Source organism: Nuphar pumila, chromosome 2 (assembly GCF_984573655.1).
Source record: "Nuphar pumila chromosome 2, dmNupPumi1.hap1.1, whole genome shotgun sequence".
Lineage (NCBI taxonomy): Eukaryota > Viridiplantae > Streptophyta > Magnoliopsida > Nymphaeales > Nymphaeaceae > Nuphar > Nuphar pumila.
The window spans coordinates 74,127,345-74,151,978 of record NC_143250.1 but is presented as its reverse complement, the minus strand read 5'-3'; the positions used below and the strand labels follow the sequence as shown (position 1 = coordinate 74,151,978).

Below are 24,634 nucleotides of genomic sequence, written 5' to 3'. Positions count from 1 at the left end.
AAAAAAATATCCAATTTTTATACATTGAGACAATGTATCTTTAGGAATGATCAACCAATCCATGTAATAGAGATATCATTCTCTATGCCCTTCTTCAATCCGCTTCACGGATTGAAGATCTTGTATTAAATACCTGTCAGATGTGATAGAGATACTATAACCATGATTGGTTATTTGGAAAACTGACAAGATTTAAATTAAGTTTTGGAACAATTTTGACTTTTGGAATAAAAAATTTGAAGAATTTTTAAAATCTCTAATTCCTTTAATATCAAGAGAAGAACCGGCGATGGTAAACACATTAGATCTACTTGAATTAATACCACAATTGGAGGGCATAAAATTATTAGGGGTCGTATGAAAAGAGACTCCAAAATCTAAGAACCAACAAATCTTATCGGGAGATAAAGAAGAAGAGACCACGGCCCCTGGTATGAAGGATGAGCCTTTGAGGAGCTATTGTAGGACTTCCACCAATTTGGGACAATGACGTGCTTTCAACAACTTTTTAATCTCTATTGGTTACATCATTATCCTCTTGAGAAGCCTCTAGAGTAGCTGCTCTCTTTTCGTCATTTCCTTTGAATTCAGGTCTATATGGCTTGATGTGTCTCAGTTCTCCACAATTATGACAAATGATTTTCTTTCTCCCGTCATTATTGTGTTGCCTCCCAAAGTTATTTTTAGAGAAGTGAGGGGGCTTGTAGAAATGAGTATTAGCACCGGGTTTGGAGACTGGCAGTCCGTCTTTGGTTTCCTTAGATTCGGTCATGGATTTAAGCCTCGTTTCTTTCATGCATACTTAGCCAAAATCTCATCTATAGGTGGTAGCTCTTCTTGCTTACGGTGGATGATATTACTCCGAACTTGTTCAAATTCAAGTCTTAGTCCTCTCATAAATTGGAAAAATTGCTTACCAAGAATTTGATTTTTCTTAAGGCGAGCATCATTAAGGGTATCCTAAATAGGCTCCATCTTTGCCATTTGGTCCCACAACCTCTTGCGCCACTTTTTTCTTTGTAATTCTCATTTATGTGTGACATCATTTTGCGGGTAGGTTTATTTGATAAAAACCTATGCTTTATCAGTCCTTTCAAACTCTAAAATATTTTTACAAGGTTCTTCACACATACTTCCCATAAATAGGGACAAAACCTTAGCATGACCAACTTTTCATTCTTTAAAGGCTTTTTTGTAGTCCAAAAGAACCTTTTCTCTCTCTTTTCTCTTAAGAGTTTCTTCCTTGGTTACTTTGTCTTCTCTACAAATAGATTTAGTGAGAATAGGTTGAGGTTCTGGTAAGAAACCATAAACATATTCTCACAACTCCTTACCAATTAAGATTCTCTTTATAGTGGTAGCCCACATATTATAGTTCTTCCCGTTAAATTTGCCGAGAACAACCGTAACTACTTTTTCGGCCATAATACCAAGAGAAGAGAGTGAGAAAGAAGAAGAGGTAGAAAAAAGTGTTGTTGACATGCTTTTTCGAAGCAATGAAGTTCACGATCACTCATTCCTCCTTTATGTATTCTTGTTGAATGTGAAAAAGTGTATTCTGAGTTATTAGGATCCGACTCGAGTCCATTGTATGTACAGTCTGGATATTAGGACCCAAGTCATGTACAAGTATTATTTTATTTCTTTTGGGTTTGGACACCGCACCGGACCTGGATCCATACTATTTCTTTAAACATATTAATACAAGTTTAGGTCACGATTTCGTTAGTCGAAATCGTGACAGCTGCATCCCCTTCTTCCTCTTCTTCTTTTGTTCTCTCTCTCTCTCTTTTCTCAATACAGGTACCAGAGGAGATTCTAACATGATATCAGAGCGGAGATCCATCTAAGGGTTGAAGAGGCTTTCGAAAGGTGCGACGGTCGGAGGTTTGAGGTCGTTCGTCTCTTGTCTTCTACTCTTCTTCATTTCTTTCTTCTTCTTTCTATCTCTCATTCCTTCATCTATTTTCTTAATTTTTCTGGTGTATTCACGTCTCATGTGGGCCTGACATTCACGTGGATCTGAGATTCACATGAATCCTGTTCACGTAAATACTGTGTAAAAAAAAGGATAATTCTGTTTCACGTGAATCGCTGAAATCGATTCACGTGAAACACATAAACGACCCACAATTCCTTTTCCCTTTCATCTGGTATTATCTGATCTAGTGCACCAGATCTGTCTCCTTTTGCCCAATCTCCTCTACGCATCTACTCTGCATATCCAGATCTGACGCAACTTCACCATCAGATCTGGATATCAAGCCCTTCTCGGTGTTCGTTTTTGCTGTGTGACAGTTTTTTTTTCTTTGATTCTCATTTTCCTTCCAAGTGTACCCCCCGCAGTCCTCTTGCTATCACAGTTGGAATCCACTACTTTTGCCTGAAATTACATCTAGACCAATACTCTGTTCAACGTGTGAAAAGGATTTTCATCACGTTTATCTCAAATCTTGCAAGAGTGTAGGGAAAGCTCAGGTCTGATTCTTTTCTGAATCTGACAATCTGCGATCTCCAATTTTAAGGGTTATTCAAAAAAAAAAAGGAGGAAAGACTGAGCACTTTTTGAACACTCTTGTTAAATTTTCTTTCTCAAAGGATTCTTATTCTTCTCAATCGAATCTTTCTTCAAGTTTTCTCAATCAACTCGTTTATGAAAAGTTGAATACCTCAAACTTCTTGATTTGGAAGAGACAAATCATTCCTTTTATAAGGAGCCAAGGTCTCTTAGGTCACCTAGATGGAATCACTCCATTCCCACTAGAATTTGTCACGAGAGAAGAGAAAGATGATAAAGGGGCGAGTTCAATTGTGTATGTAAAAAATGAAGAATACCTCAACTGGGAAAGGAAAGATCAATAAGTAGTTACATACATCACTTCTACCTTGTCTCAAGAGGTTCTTGTTGCTATCCCTGACAATTGTACAACCCTGCAACTCTGGAAGAGATTGGTTTAGACGTATTCACAGGTTTCACAGGCGAGGATGGTTTTTCTCAAGAAGGAATTTCAGTTGCTGAGAAAAAATTCCATGACCATCATGGAATATCTGAACAAGATGAAGACTATCACAGACCAACTTGCAGTTATAGGATGTGCAGTAAGTGACACTGATATGGTGCAACAAACTCCAAGTGGATTGGGATCTGACTACAATATGATCATCACTTCACTATTGTATCTGCCTGCCCTTCCTACCTTTGATGAGTTACGAGCCAAATTAATCCAGTATGAAATAACTCTAAAGGTTTTTTTTGAAGAAACTCATGTTCATACAAATTCCCAAGAAGTTTTGCCACAGGAGTGACTTACGGTCGATGACGAGGATGAGGGGGGCAATGGCGAAGTGGACACAGAGGACGTGGTTTGCTTCCCACTCCAAATACGTTGACTCATGCACAGGGACAAATATCCATTCCCACTTGCTTCCTTTGTAACAAAAATGGGCATATCAAGGCGAATTGTTGGCACAATCCAGAAAATAAAGGAAAGGCTCCACAGATAGAAACCAAAAGAAAGTCCACCAATATCAGAGACAGTGGAGAGATTAAAGATCTGCTGATATCCGTCTTGTCAGAATTGAAATTGAAGCAGAATGATGAAGGCACTTGGTTTGTCGACTCAGGGGCAGCAACTCACGTGACAGGTGATGCCAGTAAACTTTCTAACCCTATTCCTTATTTTGGCAAAAGTAAGATTGCCACTGGCGATGGATCCCACCATCCTGTTTCTCATGTTGGAAAAACTGTTATTCCCATGTCACATTTTACTCTTGAACTTTCTGATGTTCTTCATGCTCCCAACATCAATAAAAATATTGTCTCTGTTTCCAAACTTATTGATGATAATCATGCTTCAGTTGAATTCACTCCCTTCTCTGTGCAGGTCAAGGACCTACACACGAGGGAAACATTCGCTGAAGGAAAGAGATAAGACAATATGTATGTCTTTGAAGAAGCTCCATGTCATTCCGTTCGCCTTGCCCATCTGGATTCAAAGTCTTCATTAGAGTCGTGTTCCTTCTCTTCTGCAGATGTTTTAAGTATTTCTGAATGTAATAAGCCTTTCTTATGGCATAGTCGATTAGGACATTGTGAGAGTCATTTTATTGAGAAACTTGCCTCTAATAATCTCATTCCAAAAGAAAGTCTCAATGGAGATGAGAAAAGTCAGAAGTGTTCCAGTTGTCTTTTATGCAAAAGTCATGTATTTCCTTTTCATTCCGTTAATAAGAGAGCTTCAAAACCTTTTGATATAATTTGTTTTGATGTATGGGGACCCGCCCCAGTTGTCTCTGGATCTAGGAGCAGATATTACCTAATCTTTGTTGATAGTTATTCTCGATACACTTGGATATATTTCATAAAAAATAAGTCGGAAGTTTTCCTTTTGTTTCAATTTTTTTTCCTTAGTAAAAAATCAATTCTCTGAGTCCATCCAATTTTTCCAATGTGATGGAGGTGGGGAGTTTTCATCTCGTGACTTTATTTTTTTTCTTCAAAATAACGGAATAGGAAGACGGGTGTCCTGTCCACACACCCTTCAACAAAATGGGATTGCTGAGCGAAAACATAGGCATATCGTTGAAAGTGCCATGAGTATGCTGTTAAAATATGTGTACTCGTACACATATATGTTGAAATATAATCCTTAAATGTACATGTATATATGTATAAAGATTCGTATACATATATATATGTATACGTATCTCTATTTATATATATATATAAATATATATATTTTATCTTCCTAAAATACCCTCAAGGGTATTCTTGTAATTTGTCATTTTACGCATATTCCAATTGGAATATGCATTGTAATATTTCCTTTAATTTTATGTTTTTTATTTTTTATTTTTCGTTTTCATTCCAAATTGGGGGCCTCCCAATAGAGACGTTGGGAGCCCCCAACGATCACAAATGTGACCGTTGGGGGCTCTCCAACGTCTCCTTTGGGAGCCCCCAAGGTGGTTCCTTTTGTGCTTATAAATAGGGGCCTGCCCCCTTTGTATTCTTCACTCCTTGGAGGAGCTTATGCTCCATTGTATAGGGTTTTTACCCTCTTCTTCTTATTTCTTCAATAATATTCAACTTATGACTTTAAGTCATATTTACCCCTTTTTATGGGTTTATGTATTAGCACATGATGTGCTTGTGTTGTTCCTTTGAGTGGGTATATTCGCACTTAATGTGCATGTGTATGGGTTCATTATCGAACCTAAAGTATTCAAAGCCACTTTCTAACATGGTATCAGAGCAAGGTTACGATGGGGTTGTCTCTTGGCGCAACGGAAAACGTGGTGCTCAAGAAATGGTGAAGTATTCATTGTTCCTCTCTTTTCTTAACATATTATGCATTATGAAACTATTTTTTCATGCACATTTAGTGTTTTTGATAGTTGAATCATTTCCTTTCACATTTCGCGTGTTCGTATATTTTAAAATATCTACTTTTAAATTTGTTAAACTTGTTTATTGTTCAAATATATAATTCTTGGCTATATATTTATCGATTCCTCATCACATATAATAGTAATTTATGTTGTTAAAATTGTCTTCAATTATGTGGGATTTATGATGTTTACATAAGTATTTTATGATTGACCTATAAATTAACTTTTAAAAATTATATATAATGTCTTGATTAATGATCTTTGTTTAAAACTCTTTTCTCTCATATAAAGTCTAATTTATTTTGAGTTCCTCTCTTGTTTATGGATTTTAGTGCATGTTTTTTGAAAATCTTGATATAATTCTTGTATAAGAATCTCTCACATCTAAATCTTTGTTATGAATCCTAAGTAGTTCTTATTAATGATAACTATTTATGAGAACTCCTAAAGATATTTCAATGTTTTTGGTTTATTTAAAGGATTTTTGAGAAATTGTTTGTGATAAATCAGTTGTTCGAACCATTGTAAACGATCTTTTAAAAGAATTTCCCACACTATATAGAATGCATAGTGTATCTATTGCATCCTTTGGTATAAAAGATTTCATTTATTTTTTGATTTTTCTTCTAATGATGCAACTTTATAAACGTATTTGTTTGTATTTTTCACATAAGGTTTCAAAAACCTCTTAATTGTATCTCTAAGGATGCCTACATTGGCCATAATATGGTCTTCTTTGTCTTAAATTGCATTAAAGCTTGAGAGCCTCAAGCATTTGCATCTTTTATGAAATACATGCATTATTGCATGTTTGATATTATTACGCTTCTTTTCGTATTTTGTTCAAGTGTTGTGAGAGTGTCTTCGTACACTTCTTTTATAAAGTATTCATGCTTGTATGCGTATTGTCTATTCATAGACATTTTCACATGGTAATATCGTTTCAATAAAGCGATGTTTTTATTGCCTTCTTTAGGGCTTCTGTTTGTCTTTTTAATGGACTTGTAAGATTGTTTCTTTTATCATTCCGCAGTATCTTGGTACATGTTTTCACATTTAAGATTATTGCCATTTTACATCTTGGTATACGTATAATTGCAAATTATAAAAGCTTGATTTGTTTCTTGGATTATTCCAATTCCTTTCTCACACATGATATAGCTTAAATATTTCATGTTGTGTTTATTAAAGTTTTTTTATAATGATCATGATTGAACATAATTTCGTATATATGCAACATTATTGTTATATGGCATATTGTTGTGATTAAATTATGTTGGACCTTTTAATCGACCCTCTTTGTAAAATCACATATTTGGAAAATGTTTTCCCTAAGAGTTCATTGCCTTTTTATGGCATTTTATCTTCTATCCATCACATGTTATATGATGCATCAATCCTTTTTTATGACCTTATTATTATTAGAGATGGTTGCTGAGGTGAGTTATGGGCACCTCGTGTTATGTCATTTTAGATCATGGTTTTAAAACTCGCCGAGTCAACTCGGTGACTCGGCTCGGCTCGGCCCTCCAACGAGTCAACTCGGCAAGCTAAACTCGTTCTGCGAAAACTCGGCCTTGACTCGGCCTGACTCGGGCGAGTTTTGGGCACTTTTTTCTTTTTTCATTTTTCAAAGGCTATGGGCATTTTTTTCATATGTAAGTGTTCATTTTTCAAAGAACAAATAGCATAATAACAATAGGCTTACCAACTTAATATAAAATCACAAAATTAGTAAAAGTCAATCAAATTTCACATGTCCATTCATTCTTTTTGGTAGCTCCAGGTAAGGAATCAAACCCAGTACCCCTCAATGAACATAGAGTGAATCCACTAATCCAGCTAACATAACTGATCCCTCATGCAACCATCTCTGAGACCTACACAATAGTTGGCAGCCTGCCTGTTCAAAACCAACAACATAAAATGCCCACATTTATCATTATGATATATATACATCACAACATTCTCATTATCCAAAGCTTATATGCATTTATGTGCAGATATATAAGGCATGGTCCAATCAACTCTACATCAGAAACACACTTACAAATATCAAGATAAAGTTCAATGTTCCCAAAATTTTGCAAGGATTTTCTGAGGCCCTGCAACACAACAACTATGTCCATATATTCAGGATGTAAACCATGATCGAGCATGGCTATTAAAGTTCTTGAAGCTAGTAATTAAGTCATTCTTTATATATTGTCTGGAAAGACTTGCTCCTGCTTGTGTAGTTTCTTTAGTAAATGTGAGATTTGAATTAAGAGCAATTTTACTTAATGTTATTTTACTTATTAATCAATTAAACTAGTAATTAAGTCATTCTACAAACCTTTATATGTTTAAATGACAATTTATATATTGTCTTTGTTTTAAAATCAAAAGTTAACAAAACCCGGTCCGAGTCACCGAGTTGACCCGCCGATTCACGAGTCAATAAAGAACGAGTCGAGTTCCGAGTCACGGGTTTTAAAACCTTGTTTTAGATTGTCCACTTGCCATATTATAGATGGTGATTGAGGTGAGTTATGGACACCTTGGGACTCTAGAATGATTTGGTATATGATCTCTTATTATGAGTGTGTCACTCGTTTGTTTTTGGCCATTGATTTTATGAATGCTCTTATTTATATATAAATGTGATGGATATATGATGTTTGAAACCTTAAATGTTTTAAGGTATATTAAAATCAAGGTTTTTTGGGATTATTACCTAACCTTTTATTGTTTATGAATCTTATGAGTGCATTTGCACATTTGAGTTTTGTGCTTTTGTGCACAAGTATTCTTGGTGTGTGTATATTCACACATTTATTCCAAAACATGCTTGTTATGGGTATTCTTTTTTAAGAATATTGTTTATTGATTCAAGGTTTTATTTGTATGTTTGTCACTACAAGTTTTGTTGCCTCAAAAGTCTTCTCCTTTTATAACTCTTATCTAAGTGTCATCACATGTAGACAAAAATTTTATTACACCTTTGTGTGTTGGTAGCCCTTTGTTGGTTTTGTTTCTCTTGTTCTAGTAGCTAAACACACTTGTCTTGAGTGTTATCATATGTAGACAAGACACGTTGATTCACACCATGGTGTGTGATTTTTAGTCCATGTTGACATTTGTGTCCTTGTTCTAGTCGCTGAGTTGTATGCTCATTGTTGGCTTCTTTCACTCAATTCAAGTGCCATTTTATGTAGACAAGAGATGTATTGTGTTTTTTAGCCCATGGTTGGCTTAAATACTCTTGTTCTAGTAGCTGAACATACTTGATCTTGAGTGTATTTTTACGTTGACAAGAGATGCTTTTTGTCCATGTTGGCGTGTATTCTCTTGTTCTTGTCGTTGATGCACTCATTTCAAGTATTATTATATGTAGACAAGAGGTATTTTTACACACCTTTGTGTGTGTCATTTGGCCTTTAATGACATTTTATTTATATTCTTGATCTATTAGCTTATACACTTGATTTACGAGTTTTGGAGGACTAATGAGGTAGTTGCTTGTAGTGGATGAACTACTATTGAAAATTGCAAAATTTCGTTCATAACTTGTGTTTTTAGATACAAGTGAATCATATCCATGATGTGTTTTTAAATCAAATTGATATTTTAGCATTTAATCTATATATGAAGTGCTTACAGTTTTTCGGCATCTTTTGTATTTGATATGCAAAATGAGTCTTTTGTCTCAAATGATATTCATTCTTGAATCTTGGGTGGATGCTTTAATATATTTAGTCAAATCATGCTTCTTATATATGACATTTGTTTGACATAGATCTTCGCCCTAAAAGATGTGAAAAACTCTATTGTTGATCTATGCGTGTTAAAATTATAAAGCCTCTTGAAGTTCATATTCATCATGTTTTTGAAACATTTGCATCCGTGTTCATTTTGACTAAAGTATGTTTGGAGCATGTTCATTAATAATTTTCTTTAAGTGTTAATTCATTTCATGATAGTATATGCATATGCTCATTATGACCTTTTAATGCCCTCATTCAATAAAGCATGTGTAGCTTATGCCTCTTCGTAGGCTTATTGTTGTGTCCCTTAGTGGACCTTTTTGTTATTCCCCATTATGGGGTTGTGTTTGTCCAATGTTGGACCTTATGAATGCATTATGCATTCTTACAATTTGTTTCCGCTCACTCTTTAACATGATATTTGATTTTTGAAACATTGGTTTTCTAAATTTTCTTTTCATGCTTAAGTAATTATCCTATTATGCATAAATTTTGCACCTTGTTAGGAATGTTCCTTTTGAGAAAAGTACAAAGATATTGTTTACTTGTTCTTTGTTGTTATTCCACAGGATCTTGGAGATAGGACACAGAGAAGTACCCTGGATGGTTCGGGAAATGTGTTCATCATTTGAAGACAATTGGAGGAAGGCATTTTCAAGATTCAATTGCATCCTTGCCGAAGCCTCTTGGAGTCTTGCCCTTTTTTCAATCTTTTCGTTTCCCCGCAAAGATTGAAGGCGGGTGTTAAAATATGTGTACTCGTACACATATATGTTGAAATATAATCCTTAAATGTACATGTATATATTTATATATATATATATATAAAGATACGTATACACATATATATATATGTATATGTATCTCTATTTATATATATATATATATATATATATATATAAATATATATATTTTATCTTCCTAAAATACCCTCAAGGGTATTTTTGTAATTTGTCATTTTACACATATTCCAATTGGAATATGCATTATAATATTTCCTTTAATTTTATGTTTTTTATTTTTTATTTTTTGTTTTCATTCCACATTGGGGGCCTCCCAACAGAGACGTTGGGAGCCCCCAACGGTCACAAATGTGACCGTTGGGGGCACTCCAACGTTTCCTTTGGGAGCCCCCAAGGTGGTCCCTTTTGTGCTTATAAATAGGGGCTTGCCCCCTTTGTATTCTTCACTCCTTGGAGGAGCTTATGCTCCATTGTATAGGGTTTTTACCCTCTTCTTATTTCTTCAATAATATTCAACTTATGACTTTAAGTCATATTTACCCCTTTTTATGGGTTTATGTATTAGCACATGATGTGCTTGTGTTGTTCCCTTGAGTGGGTATATTCGCACTTAATGTGCATGTGTATGAGTTCATTATCGAACATAAAGTATTCAAAGCCACTTTCTAACATATGCTTCATGACAGTAATCTTCCCATCAACCTATGGACAAAAGCTTTTCATTCTGCCGTACATGTGATAAATAGACTGCCTATGGTCCTGGAAAATAAGTCTCCTTATTACTGTCTTTTTGGAGCTCACCCTAGTTACCATGATTTGCGTGTCTTCGGATGTGTTTGTTATGTGCATATTGATCAGTCCCCGAGAAACAAGTTTCAGGACAAGGCTCAGAAGTGTAGATTTGTGGGATACGCAGACGACTACAAAGGATATAGGTGTTATGATCCAACCACCAGGCGCATCAGAATCTCAAGGAATGTTGTCTTTGATTAGCAAAATTTTGATCACAGAGCCGGCACAACGAATATGTCCTCTAATACAACTGAAGTTTACTATCCTTGGCTGAATTCAGAACTTTTTGGTAGTTCCAATGAAGTTTGTCCTCCAGATTGTGTGCAGCAAGAAGAAGCAATGTTTGAGAACATTGGGACATCGGGATCATAGAATAAGGAAGAAGTACCATCATCCGTACCGGGCAGATACAAGGGAATTTTCTATTCTAGACAGAGAATGACAACATCAAGCCATCTAAATCATGCCTCAACAACCGATCCTACTTCCTTTCATACTTTTGAGGTCAGAAAATCAAATCGCATACGACATCTTATTGATAGGTGGGTCAACTGTAACAACTTCTCCTTGGATTTTCAGCTTTTTTTAACTGCTCTCAATAAGGAAGATGAACCTATTATGTACTATCAGGCAACCACTTCTACCAAATGGGTAGAAGCCATGAATGATGAAATGCATGCCTTACATGAATGTGGAACCTGAGACGTTGTTTCCAATCCACCTGACAAAAATGTTTTCGGATGCAAATGGGTCTACAAAATAAAGTATAAACTAGATGAAACCATTGAACGGTACAAGGCAAGACTGGTGGCAAAAGGGTTCACCCAAGAAGCAGGGCAAGACTATGATGAGACCTTCAGTCTGGTGGTGAGAATGGGAACAATTCAAATTATTCTTTCCTTGAATGTTGAACATGGATGAAAGCTGAGTCAGCTTGATGTGAAAAATGCATTCCTGCATGAGGATTTGAAGGAGGAAGTTTATATGGAACACCCTCTTGGATATCAAGAACAAAATTGTAAAACCCATGTGTGCAGGCTAAAAAGAGCTATCTATGGTCTAAAACAAGCATCTCGTTCTTGGTTTGACAGCTTCTCGCTTGAGATTCAAAAACATGGATTTTCACGTTCTCTACTGGATCACCTCATTATTTATCTTTAGAAGTCAGAATGTAACCACTCTACTTTTAATTTATGTTGACAATATTGTCATCACAGGAAACTCTGAAGCTCACATCAAAGAAGTAAAAAACTTACTAGGTCAGAGGTTCAAAATGAAAGATCTTGGTGTCCTGCTTTATTTTCTTGGTGTAAAAGTTGACAACCAGGCTCATGACTTGACGCTCATTCAACACAAGTATACCGTAGATGTTCTCAGCAAGGCAGGTATGAAAGACTGCAAACCTCTAAGAACTCCAAGTGTGCTTTACCAAAAACTTAGCACTCATGATGGAGACCTGTGTGAGGACCCCACCAGGTATCGCAATCTAATAGGGATATTACAGTATCTCACATTCACTCGTCCTGATATTGTTTATTCAGTCAATCAAGTGTCTCAGTTTATGCATGCACTACGTACTGGACATATGGAAGCGATTAAGAGGATTCTTAGATATCTGAAAGGGACCATTGGGGATGAATTGATATATTCACAACAGTCGTATGGCAAGGATGAGCATGAACTTACTATATATTGTGATGCAGATTGGACAGGGGATCCTGATGAACGAAGATCTAAATCAGGATATTGTGTTTTTATTGAAAAAAATTTAGTCTCTTGGAGTAGTAAAAAATAAAAGGCTGTCGCTAGGTCAAGCACTAAGGCTGATTATAGATCCATGGCTGCTGCTACTGCCGAAGCCACGTGGATTAGGCATCTACTAACTGAAGTGGGAGAAAAGATCTCACACTCTACCTTGTTATGTGACAATCAAAGTGCTCTCAACATGTCATTCAATCCAGTATATCACAGTCGTGCTAAGCATATTGAGATCGACCAACACTTTGTAAGACAAAAAATTAAAGAAAAAGAGATCGAGCCTGAGTTTGTCAATACTGAAAGACAAGTTGCAGACATATTTACAAAGCGCTTGACAAAAGATCATTTTTGGATGCTTAAAGGTAAGTTGTTCATGGTCCAAAATCATGATCAACTTGAGGGGGGGGGGGGTGAAAAAGTGTATTCTGGGTTATTAGGACCCGACCTGAGTCCATTGTATGTACAGTCTGGATATTAGGACCCGAGTCATGTACAAGCATTATTTTATTTCTTTCTGGTCTGGACACTGCACCAGACCTGGATCCATACTGTTTCTTTAAACATATTAATACAAGTTTAGGTCACGATTTCGTTAGTCAAAATCGTGAGAGCCGCAACCCCTTCTTCCTCTTCTTCTTCTGTTCTCTCTCTCTCTCTCGCGCGCTTTTCTCAATACAGGTACCAGAGGAGATTCTAACATAATGCTCCTTCAAATATACCATACACTCTGATACCATGTCATGAAATACAAGAAATGCTATAGGATGCCACTTATGGGCTTTACAAACACAAAAGCATACACAACCAAAGACCACTTATGGGTCAAAATACAAACACAAACACAAAACCCACTAGTGGGCTAGAGAGAGAACATGAAAAAATATAGGATCTTATTTCAATAAGTGCTTGAGACAAGTATACTTAACAAGGGGGGATTCATCCCCTATTTATACACAGAAGGGAGACCCAAAGGGCCATTGGGAGTGCTCCCAACGACTCTTTGGATCAAGAGCATTATAAAGACAATCATGCTCTTGATAAAATGTAAAAATGAAAAGGGTAAAATCCCTAAAGTGTCCCCAGTGAACACAACTAATTACAATTAGTAAAATGACAAAAATACCCCAACGGGTATTTTACCTATTACATCAATAGAAACATATATATATATATATATATATATATATATATATATATATATATATATATATCGAAAAACATGATCTCCAATAATTTGACCATGCCGAACACACAAGATTTAAGGAAAACATGAAAAAACCCCCTTCAAAAACCCATTTAGCTAGAAAAGTGGTAAGCAGCTACCACCTTTATATATATATATATATATATATATATATATATATATATATATATATATATATATATATATATATATATATATAAAAGGAACCGTGCTAAACGCTAAATGAAACATTTTATTGGATTGTCAGTGTTTTTTTCGAAATTTTGACCGTACAAATGTGTTTAACATGATTGATTTACTAGAAATCAAGACTTGGATCATGCTTTTTGGATAAAAAAAAGTATTTGGAGTCTCAAAAATTTATGAAAATTATTTGTTGATTTTTAAAACCTTATAAAAACCTATCCATGCATTGGAATCAAATGCTCCAAGAAATGATTCCCATAAAAACAAGCATATAGATCACATCTGTAAGGTCATAATTAAAAAAAAAACATCAAAAAACCAATAAAATGTTTCATTTAGCACCATCATATTTAGCATAAATCCTGCATATATATATATATATATATATATATATATATATATATATATATATATATATATATATAGGAAAATGAAAACCTACCCAATAAGAAACTTTTATTGAATTTTCAATGTTTTTTCAAAATTCTGACCTCACATATGTGTTCAATATGATTGATTTACTAGAAATCGACAATTGGATCATGCATTTTGGATGAAAAAATGGTATTTGGAGCCTCGAAAATTTATGAAATTGTAGGCCATTGATTTTTGAAACCTTATAAAAACATATCCATGCATCGAAATCAAATACTCTAAAAAATGATTCCTATAAAAACAAACACATAGATCACATCTGTAAGGTCAGAATTTTGAAAAAACTACGGGTACGGATACAAAGGGTAAGACACGACAAATCCAAAAAATGTGGGGTACGGGGATATGACTATATATATATTTAATATCACATAAATACAAAATAAATTCAAAATAAACTGAATATAATATAAATATATATGTTATTTCTAAAATATATATTATATACTGAAAATATAAAATTATAAAATGAAAATATAATTATAAATTATAAATTGAATACAAACTTGTATGTACAGAGGGTAAAATGGCGTGTCTATGTGTCAACGTGTGTCGACACGGGGACATGCGTTTCGACATGGGTACGGAAGGCAAAATGGAGTGTGCGTGATATAGCCTATATATTTATATAATCATGGTGTGACTTGGTCATTTAACCTAGTTGTTAATCATAGGTGCAAGCCATATCAACCCAATCTGTCCTCACAGATGTGTTCAGCATGATATTGCTTGCTAGAGAACACACTTTGGATCATGTTTTCCGATGTAAAAACATAATTTATCAAGTCTAAAATTTTTGAACAATGTGGGCCATTCATTCTTCCAGCCATTGGAAAAACCTCTTACACAATCGCATGATCCAAAATCCACTTCCTATTAAACAAACCATGTAGATCACATCTGTAGGGTCTGATCTGAAAAAGAAAAAAAAGATGTTGAAAAATGGGCATTTTCAAGTATGACATAAAGGCGATCTGACCAAATATTAACCAAATATATATCAAGGTGAGATCCCTGGAAGACAAACCATGCTGAACTATAGGTCAGATTGAGTGGATATGCTTGCACCTATGATTTCTAACTAGATAGATACAGTACTACTATCTACTGTATGTACAATCTAGTTGGAAAATCATAGATTGTATATAGGTTAATATATGCTGCAGTCAACTGTATGTACAATCTAGTAGAAAACACCACATCTTTCACATTTTTTTTGTGAATCTAAAGCTTACAAATGTGGTCTACATGGTTTGTTAATTTGTTTATTAGAAAGCATGTTTTTAATCATGTGATTATGATATGTAAGTGTTAAAATATATTGTGTATATTTGATATGTGTATATTTATACAATGTACGTATATTTATACAATATACATATATCAGGAGCATTTTGATCTTTTCCTATCCTTTAATAAATACAGTCTAATAGGGACTGTATTGTCCTTTTATTTTATTGATTTTTTTTCTGCTATTTGTTTTTAGTCATAGAAGACTGTTGGGAGACAATCCTGTAATGAAATATGCGGAAAAGAAATGTATGTCCTACAATGGACATTCACACAGAAATCAAAGAACAAGTCCAAAAGAGGACATACACAAAAGCCAATAATGGATAGAAAGCATAAAATCTTATAAATGCACTAAAGGGCTTGAAGAAGCCACACAATACAAAGGGGGAGACCCCACTTATTTATAGGCAAGAGAGGAGTGAGGGAGAGTTAGAGAAAAGCAAGAGAGAGGGACCATTGGGAGTCCCAACAAGGAGTCGTTGGGCTCCCAACGGTCACAATTGTGACCGTTAGGGGCCCAATGACTCTTTGTTGGGGCCCCCAATGGCTGTGCATTAAATGCACAAAAAGAAACAAAAAAGACAAAAAAAGAAATAAGAAAAAAATAGAAAAAGAAAAAGGAAAAAGGAAGAAAAGGAAAAAGTCTAAAATGCCCCTATTGGGCGAGATTACAAAACTACCCCTTATCGGGTAGTGACTGTTATATATATATATATATATATAAATATGTATTACATATATTTTAACACCCTCCCTCAAGCTTTACGGGGATACAACGGAAAGCTTGTTGAGAAGAAACATGAAACGAGGAGCAGCAAGAGCTTTGGTGAAGAAGTCCGCCAACTAGTACTCGGATGTGACGTAGGGCAGTGCTATGGTTCCTTTTAGGTATTCATCTCGAACATAGTGACAATCCATCTCAATGTGTTTAGTATGCTCATGGAAGGTGTGGTTGCTTGCAATATAGATAGCACTCTTGTTATCGCAACACATCTTCGAAGGAATTGAGATGACGATGCCCATATCACAGAGGAGACTTCTAAGCCACACAAGCTCCATGGTTGTAGTGGCCATTGCACGATATTCCGCTTTAGTTGAGGACAATGATACTTTATGCTGCTTCTTGCATTTCCAAGAAATCATAGTCACCTAAGAAAACACAAAAACCAGTGGTTGAGACTCTATCATTGGGATTTTCTCCCCAATCAGCATCTGTATAAGCAATTAAATCAAGGGATGATGAGGAGGAAAGAAAAACTCCCTTAGTTATGGTGTTTTTAATGTATCTGACAATCCTTAAGACTGCACTCATGTGCACAGTTGTAGGTGCATGTTGAAACTGACTGACGGAGTGAATTGCATGAGCTATGTCTGGCCGAGTGATGAATAAGTATGTCAAATACCCAACGAGTTGACGGTAGGGAGTAGGATTCTCAAGAAGTGTCCCATCTTCCAGCCTTAGCTTTGCATTGATAACCTCAGGGGTTTCTGTCTTCTTATCATCCGAAATTCAAGACTTGGAACAAATGTCAGCAACAAGTTTCATTTGAGATATAATATACCCTCGGGGTGAATATGCAACTTCAATACCTAAAAAATATCTTAAGAAACCAAGGTCAGACATGTCAAAATTTTCTTTTAAAATTTTCTTAATATCATGGATTCCTTGCTCATCACTTCCAGTGATGATCATATCATCAACATATAGTAGTAGAATAACTACAGAGGACCCTGCACTTTTCACAAATAACGCAGTGTCAGTATAACATGAACGAAAATTTAGGCTAGTCATTACATTGCTAAATCTATCATGCCAAGCCTTTGGAGCTTGTTTTAACCCATAAAGTGTCTTTTTTAGTTTAAGAATTTTGTTTTCACCAATAGATACTCCTGGTGGAGGATCCATGTAGACCTCTTCACTTAGTTCACCATTAAGAAATGCGTTCTTAACATCCAATTGATAGATATGCCATTTTTTAACGGATGCAACCGCAATAAGAGTCCTAACACTAGTCATTCTAGCTACGGGAGCAAAGGTTTCTTCATAGTCTATTCCGTACTCTTGAGCATATCCTTTGGCTACCAACCTAGTTTTATAACGTTCTAATGACCCATCACTTTTAGTTTTAATTTTGAAGACCCATCTACATCCAATAGACTTCTTTCCCGTGGGTAATGAAGTTATTTCTCAAGTTTTAGCCTTTTCAAGGGCACTAAGTTCTAGTTTCATGACTTCAACCCATTGAGGAATGTTTTTGGCTTCATTATAGTGTGATGGTTCATGATAAGAGTGTAATGCAATTAGGCATGCCCTATATTTAGGTGTTAGGGACTCATAGGATACAAACCTATTAGGAGGATTGGAGATTCGGCTAGATCTCCTTAAAGAGGTTTCTTCCATGTTGGAACTTTGAGAATATTTTTCTAAAGCGCTTATGGGAGTTTCTTGACCACGCCTTGTATAGGTTTGAATTGACCTATTTTCAAAATCATTACTTCCATTTTCAACATTACTAAGAGGAGTATCCTCTAAATCATTAGGAACATCCTCTACGTGAGGAGTCACATCTTCTTGAGAAAGAAGATCAAATAAGAAAGTATATTCACTTTCATCAATATCTTTATTTTTCTCAAAACCGTTCTCATTTTCTAAAAAGGTAACATCTTTGGATACATATAGTTTGTTACTTTTGGGATCGAAGCACCTAAAACCTTTTTGATTTTCTCCGTATCCTAAGAACACACATTCAATAGCTTTGGGAGATAACTTATCTCGGACAAAGCACTTACACCCAAAATTTTTTAATCTATTAAAGTCTGGTGTTCTTTCAAAAAGTTTTTCATATGGAGATATACTTTGTAGGGATGAGGATATCATTCTATGTATCAAATAAGTGGAGGTTAAGGCGGCTTCGGCCCAATAACATTTTGGAATTTCTTTGGAAATGAGAATAGTCCTAGTGGTTTCCAAGATGTGTCTATGCTTTCTCTCGGCTAGACCGTTTTGTTGGGGAGTCCTAGGACATGACTTTTGATGACAAATTCCATTGGTTTCCAAATATTCTTGAAATTCATTTGACATATATTCTCCACCGGAATCGGATCGAAGAATAGAGATATTAGTTGAAAATTGATTCTTGACAATCATATAATTTTTTTTAAAGAAATTAAAAACTTCGGATTTTAGATTGAGAAAATAGATCCACACATATCGAGTGAAATCATCAATGAAAGTAACATAATATGAGTATCCTCCTTTTGATATGACCGGAGAAGGACCCCAAACATCCGAATGAACTAATTCAAAGGGTCTTTTGGACACAAATGTTCTCTTTATAAAGGGGGTGGATTTCATTTTTCCAAAAATACAACTCTTTGCAAACAAAATGTTTCTCATTACAAAATTTCTTTCCAAAAGGAAAGGAGTACATTTTTGAGAAGCTTGGATGTCCAAGTCTTTGATGCCAAGTTTCTATATTTTTATCTTGGACATGATTACAAAATGATTTAGTGGGAAGTTTCAAATTGTTCATATAGTAGAGATCTCCCCTCCTATGGCCTTGCCCAATCCGCTTCCCGGACTGGAGATCCTGTATAGAGCAATCCTTGGTTGAGAAGGAGATTTCACATCTATGATCACATATTTGAGAGACAGATAAAAGATTTAAATTAAGTTGAGGTACTACTCTTACATTTGGTACAAAAAATTCTTTTGAAAAGTCTAAGGTTCCAAAACTTTTAACTTGTAAAGAGGTACCATCGGCGGTGGAAACAAAAGAATTTTTGGAGTTGCTACATACACTGGATAGTCCATTTTCAATAGGGGTCATATGAAAAGATGCTTCAGAATCAAGAATCCAAGAAGGCGTACCTGGAGGAGAAGAAGAGGCAATGGCGGCTCCCGAAGTTGACGGCGATTTGAGTAGAATTTGAAGTGCTTCGGATAGTTGAGCAAGGGAAAATGACTCTTTCCCTTTCATTGACTCCTCCTTTTGTGGGATTTCTTCAATAATAACAACTTTATCTTTTGGAGGTTCATTTATCTTTGGACAATTAAGTCTTATATGACCCGGTTCTTGACAATGATGGCAAATGGCTTTCCTATAATTGCCATTATAGTTATTTTGCCTCCCAAAGTGTGGAGGCTTATAAGCTTTCATATGATTGTCAGGTTTAGACACGGCAAGAACATCATCTCATCCTTTAATCATGCCAAGATGCGTTTCTTCTTGGCATATTTCGGCTATGTCATCTTCCAATGGAAGCAATTTTGATCTATGAAGAAGGCAGGACCTAACTTGTTCATATTCGGGCTTAAGCCCATGTAAAAATTGGAAAAAGTGTTCTTTCTCCATTTGTTCTCTCCTCATTTTCACATCTTCACTTGATACCCATTTGGGTTCAAGAAGGGATAGCTCATCCCATAAAGGTCCAAGAGTGCTATAGTAATTTCTTACACTCATTTTACCTTGCTTAATGGTACGGATTTTTTCTTGGATAAAAAATTGACGAGCAAGGTCTTTTTGGGTATACATACCTTTCATAAAAAACCATGCTTCATTTGCTAGGCGGAATTTATCAATGTTGGCGCAAATTTTTAGCTCCACGTTGTTCATGAACCATGCAAGAATTTTTGCATGTTTACTTTCCCAATCTTCTACCTTGGATTGGTGATCTTCAATAGCCTTCATGCGAGCATTTCCTTCTAGAGCTTTTTCTTGATCACCATCAATTTTTGTAAGTTGAAGTTGAGGTTCCCTAATGGTGCCCATAACATATCCCCAAAGCTTTTTACCTTTGAGGTTGTTCTCCATGACGACGGCCCACATCATGTAGTTAGTACCATTAAGCTTGAAGGAGAGATCAATCTTTTGTTCTCCTTCCATTATATAATCAAGAATGGAGGACAAACAAAGAGAGAGAGAAAACAAGACAACTAGCTATATGAATCAAGAGCACAACCAAGGCTCTGATACCATGTAATGAAATATGCGAAAAAGAAATGTATGTCCTACAATGGACGAGAGTTAGAGAAAAGCAAGAGAGAGGGACCATTGGGAGTCCCAACAAGGAGTCGTTGGGCCCCCCAATGGCTGTGCATTAAATGCACAAAAAGAAACAAAAAAGACAAAAAAAGAAATAAGAAAAAAATAGAAAAAGAAAAAGGAAAAAGGAAGAAAAGGAAAAAGTCTAAAATGCCCCTATTGGGCGAGATTACAAAACTACCCCTTATCGGGTAGTGACTGTTAAATATATATATATATATATATATATATAAATATATGTATTACATATATTTTAACAAATCCAACTAGTCATTGGACTGCTCCCAACAACCGTTGGAGGCAGTCCATTCCTCTAGTGTATTTGTGGTTCTATAAATAGAGCCACACTCTCTTGTAAACATATGCTTTTTTTCAAACATATTTGTTGAAGTTGTAAATTTATTATTTTTATATTGTGGTGTTGAAGTTTGTGTTTTGTATATTTTCTTTGTGAGATTGTAATCGGTCCATTAGAGATCATGCACTTGTCTAGCCCTTCGTTTGCATTGTGATTGTGCACATCTTGTTACATTTCATGGTATCAGAGCCTTGGGCTCTTGTAGCGGTAAAAATCATCTTGAGTGTACTCTCTTTGTGGTAGTGGTCATCAAGCTTATTTTTTCAACATGGGTGAAGAAAAATCTGCTTCCGTCATCTCCTACAAGCTCAATGAAAACAACTACTTGATGTGGGCTACCGCAATGAAAAACCATATCAAGGAGAAAAAGTTTTGGGGTTTTGTTAGTGGAACCACTAATGAACCTCAACTAAAGATAACAAGAAGAGAAAGAGATCAAATCAAAGTTTTCTTCGAAGAAGAAAAGGAGAAGGTTTTACAAAAATATCAAGACAAAATTGAAGATTGGGAGGCTAATAACGCTCAAATTCATGATTTATGAATACCATAGAGTTCAAGATTGCCACCAACATCATCAAATTCAAAAAGGCATGCAATGCATGTTTTTTTTTTTAAAATAGCACATTCATCTAAAAGGATATGGTTAGACTATATTATCTCTAAGATAAGGTACACACTATTAAACAAGGGGATAAAAGTGTAAGGGATTTTTATGATCTCTTATCTCCTATTTGGGACGAGTTGTCTATGTTGGAACCAAAATGGGAAGGTTAGGCTATTGAGATGAAAAAACAAGTTGAAAGAAAAAATATTTTTTCTTTTTTATATTGTCTTCGACCGGAATTTGAGCAAGTTAGGTCCTCTTTACTTCATAGGACCTCAACTCCTTCTATTAAGTGATTCTCTTGCTCAAATATGTCAAGAAGAAACTAGACTTGGAATACACAAGTTTAGTGATGAGGTACTTGCCGTATCAAGACTCAGAAACTTTGTAAGTCTAGTGATGAGGTGCTTTACCATTGGAGGCAGTCCAACAATTGTTGGACTGTCTCCCTCTAGTCTGTGTGGCTCTATAAATAGAGCCACAGTCTCTTGTAAACGCATGTTTTTTCAAGCATATTTGTTGAAGTTATAAAATTATTATTTTTACATTGTGTTGTTGAAGTTTGTGTTTTATATATCTCCTTTGTGAAATTGTAATCGGTCTATTAGAGACCATATTATGATTCGTGCACTTTTGTAACCCTTTGTTGGCATTGTGATTGTGCACATCTTGTTTCATTTCAGTAAATAGGTTTTTAAAGGGCTTAAAAAATGAGTGGTTCAACAATGCGCTAAAATTTTACAAATTTGAATAACATATTTCTACATTGAAATAACACATGCAATCCCTGAGAAACAAAACCATGCTGAATGCATCTATGAGGTCAAATTGACGTTCTAACTAGATAGTACTACTGGGGAGAGAGAGAAGGTCACTGAATATGTATGTTTTGTTATGAGAAAATTGTTTTATTTTTTTGGTTTATGATTGGATAAAACAAAGAAGATACCTTAAGATTTTTTTCCATCACTGTAAAAGCTTTTTTTTTAATATCATTTTGATGATGAATTCTCTAGTCTTTTTGGGTTAACTGACTTAATGCCATTTGTCTTGTTATCATTTAATTGTTATAAGAAGTGAAAAATGATCTTCTTGGAACAAAATTATGTTCGAATTTCTCTGGTTGTATTCTACTTTATATTCCGCATCCTGCCATAGTGTTTTCGTGGTCGTCAACTAAGCAGCAACATGACCAACATCTGACTTTTGACATTATGGATGTTTGGTTGGAGCTGAGAGCTGTGCTATATTGCTTCCCAAAGGGAGTAAAATGGGGACTACTCTGTATTTTAATTGCATGCACCTTTGCACTACGAGATCTTTCCATTAGAATCATCATTACCGCATGTACTGAATTATATAGCATTTTGAGCATTATACTGTTTCTGCTATTAAAGTTGACTGTAGTTTACAGTTGATCATTCACAGAATATTGCTGGCCTGGCACCTTCCGCACTATAACTGACCTTCAGTTTAAGGTTTTAAGCTGAAGAATTTTTTAGCATGTCCTTTTAGCTGATAGGGATAACTTAGATCATACTAGCATTGTTCTATTAGTTATATTCCCATCTGTCTGCGTTGAGGTTAGTTCATCTGGATTGTGAAGGGGTCAATAGTTCTGTGCAAAGGGGAATTATTTCACTTTTGTTTTTCGTTTAGCTTAGTTCATCTGGATTGTGAAATGGTCAATAGTTCTGTGTAAAGGAGAATTATCACTTTTGTTTTTAGTTTTAGATCCATTCACTACTTCATGGTTTTTTGTTAGGTTGAAGTGGCTGGCAGGGCTTAGTTTTTCAGATTTGTGACTTGCAAAGAATGAGGTTAATAGTTATCTATGCGTGCAATGCTGCACCACTTGGCACAAATGCAGCCCTCATATTTGGCACTGAAAATCAATTGGACAGAAAGTATCAAACCTCAAGTTATTAATCTAATGTGTCACGATTGCAGGAGGGCATGGCTTCTCTCCCGGCATGGGCACAATGCTAACAGGAGGTGCTGCAGCGGCTGCCGCAGCTTATGGAGCTCACCATCTGAGTCACGGTTCTCATTCTGGGCATGGTGGATTTGTCGGCCATGCCGCGGGACATGGCCATGGGAAGTTCAAGCACGGCAAATTTGGGAAGCATGGCAAACATGGAAAGCATGGCAAACATGGAAAACATGGCAAGTTCAAGAAGTGGAAGTAATGCTTTTACATATCTCCTACGTATCGTCCAGCTGCGTCGTATCCAATAATGCTGCTTTTAACTTCTTTTAGATGGACTTGTGGTGTTTGGGCAAAGCTCGTGCACTATGGGCTTTGCTTGAATTTTATTGTCCTTGCTCGCTTTTAATCATTTGATGTCTTAGTGGATAAGTATTTAATATAATATATGTTTGCTTGCTGCAGTGGATTGTACCTGCAAATTAGTTGGGATTTCACAATGCCGTTTGGATTCAATTAACCTCATAGATGTGTTCCAACATGGTCGATTTGGTGGGAATCGATCCTTGGATAATTTTTTTGACAAAAAAACATGTTTTTGAGTTGAAAAAAATTGGTGCATTTACCGTCGTCAATAGTTGCATCTCCAGGAAAACCCGTACATAGGTTGGACTCTGGTGAGCCTAAAGCTGGTTCTTACTGAAAAAATCGTGTAGGTCACATCTATAAAGTTAAAATTAACAAAAGAAAAGGTGTAATAAACATTAACCTGTATTTGTAATTTTACAATAGAAGTGTCAATGGGTCGTCTTTGACGCAAACCTGACACCTATCAAACCTTGTAAGGTCAGGGTTTAGTGATAAACAAGGAGGGAGGTCCAATTAGAATCCAGGTCAAACTCAAAGGATCAGATTAATTTATGGATCTGGGTATGGTTTGTGAAATTTCATACCAGACCCAGGCCCAACCCAACTTTTGGACTAAGATCTGCAATTTTTCAACGTAAAAAAAGATTAAAAAAATATTATTTTGCCTGGTATGGTTCGGGTCTGGTTCATATAATCTTTATAGGATCCGGGTATGGTTTCTCTTATAGTGGCTCTGATTGAACTTGGGTCTGGTCTTGGTATCATTTGAATTTGGTCCCGCCT

The 24,634-nt window shown here is 35.6% G+C and overlaps 1 protein-coding gene across 1 annotated transcript in view; it reads left to right on the top strand.

Moving 5' to 3' along the window:
• Positions 1-23,946, top strand: part of LOC149845769 (uncharacterized) — a 31,076-nt gene extending 7,130 nt beyond the window's left edge. Inside the window, exon 3 of the mRNA XM_089995985.1 lies at positions 23,506-23,946. Within this exon, the coding sequence (XP_089852111.1) occupies positions 23,506-23,744 (239 nt within the window). The 3' untranslated portion in view covers positions 23,745-23,946. The remainder of the gene's footprint in view (positions 1-23,505) is intronic.
• Positions 23,947-24,634: the final 688 nt, after the last annotated feature.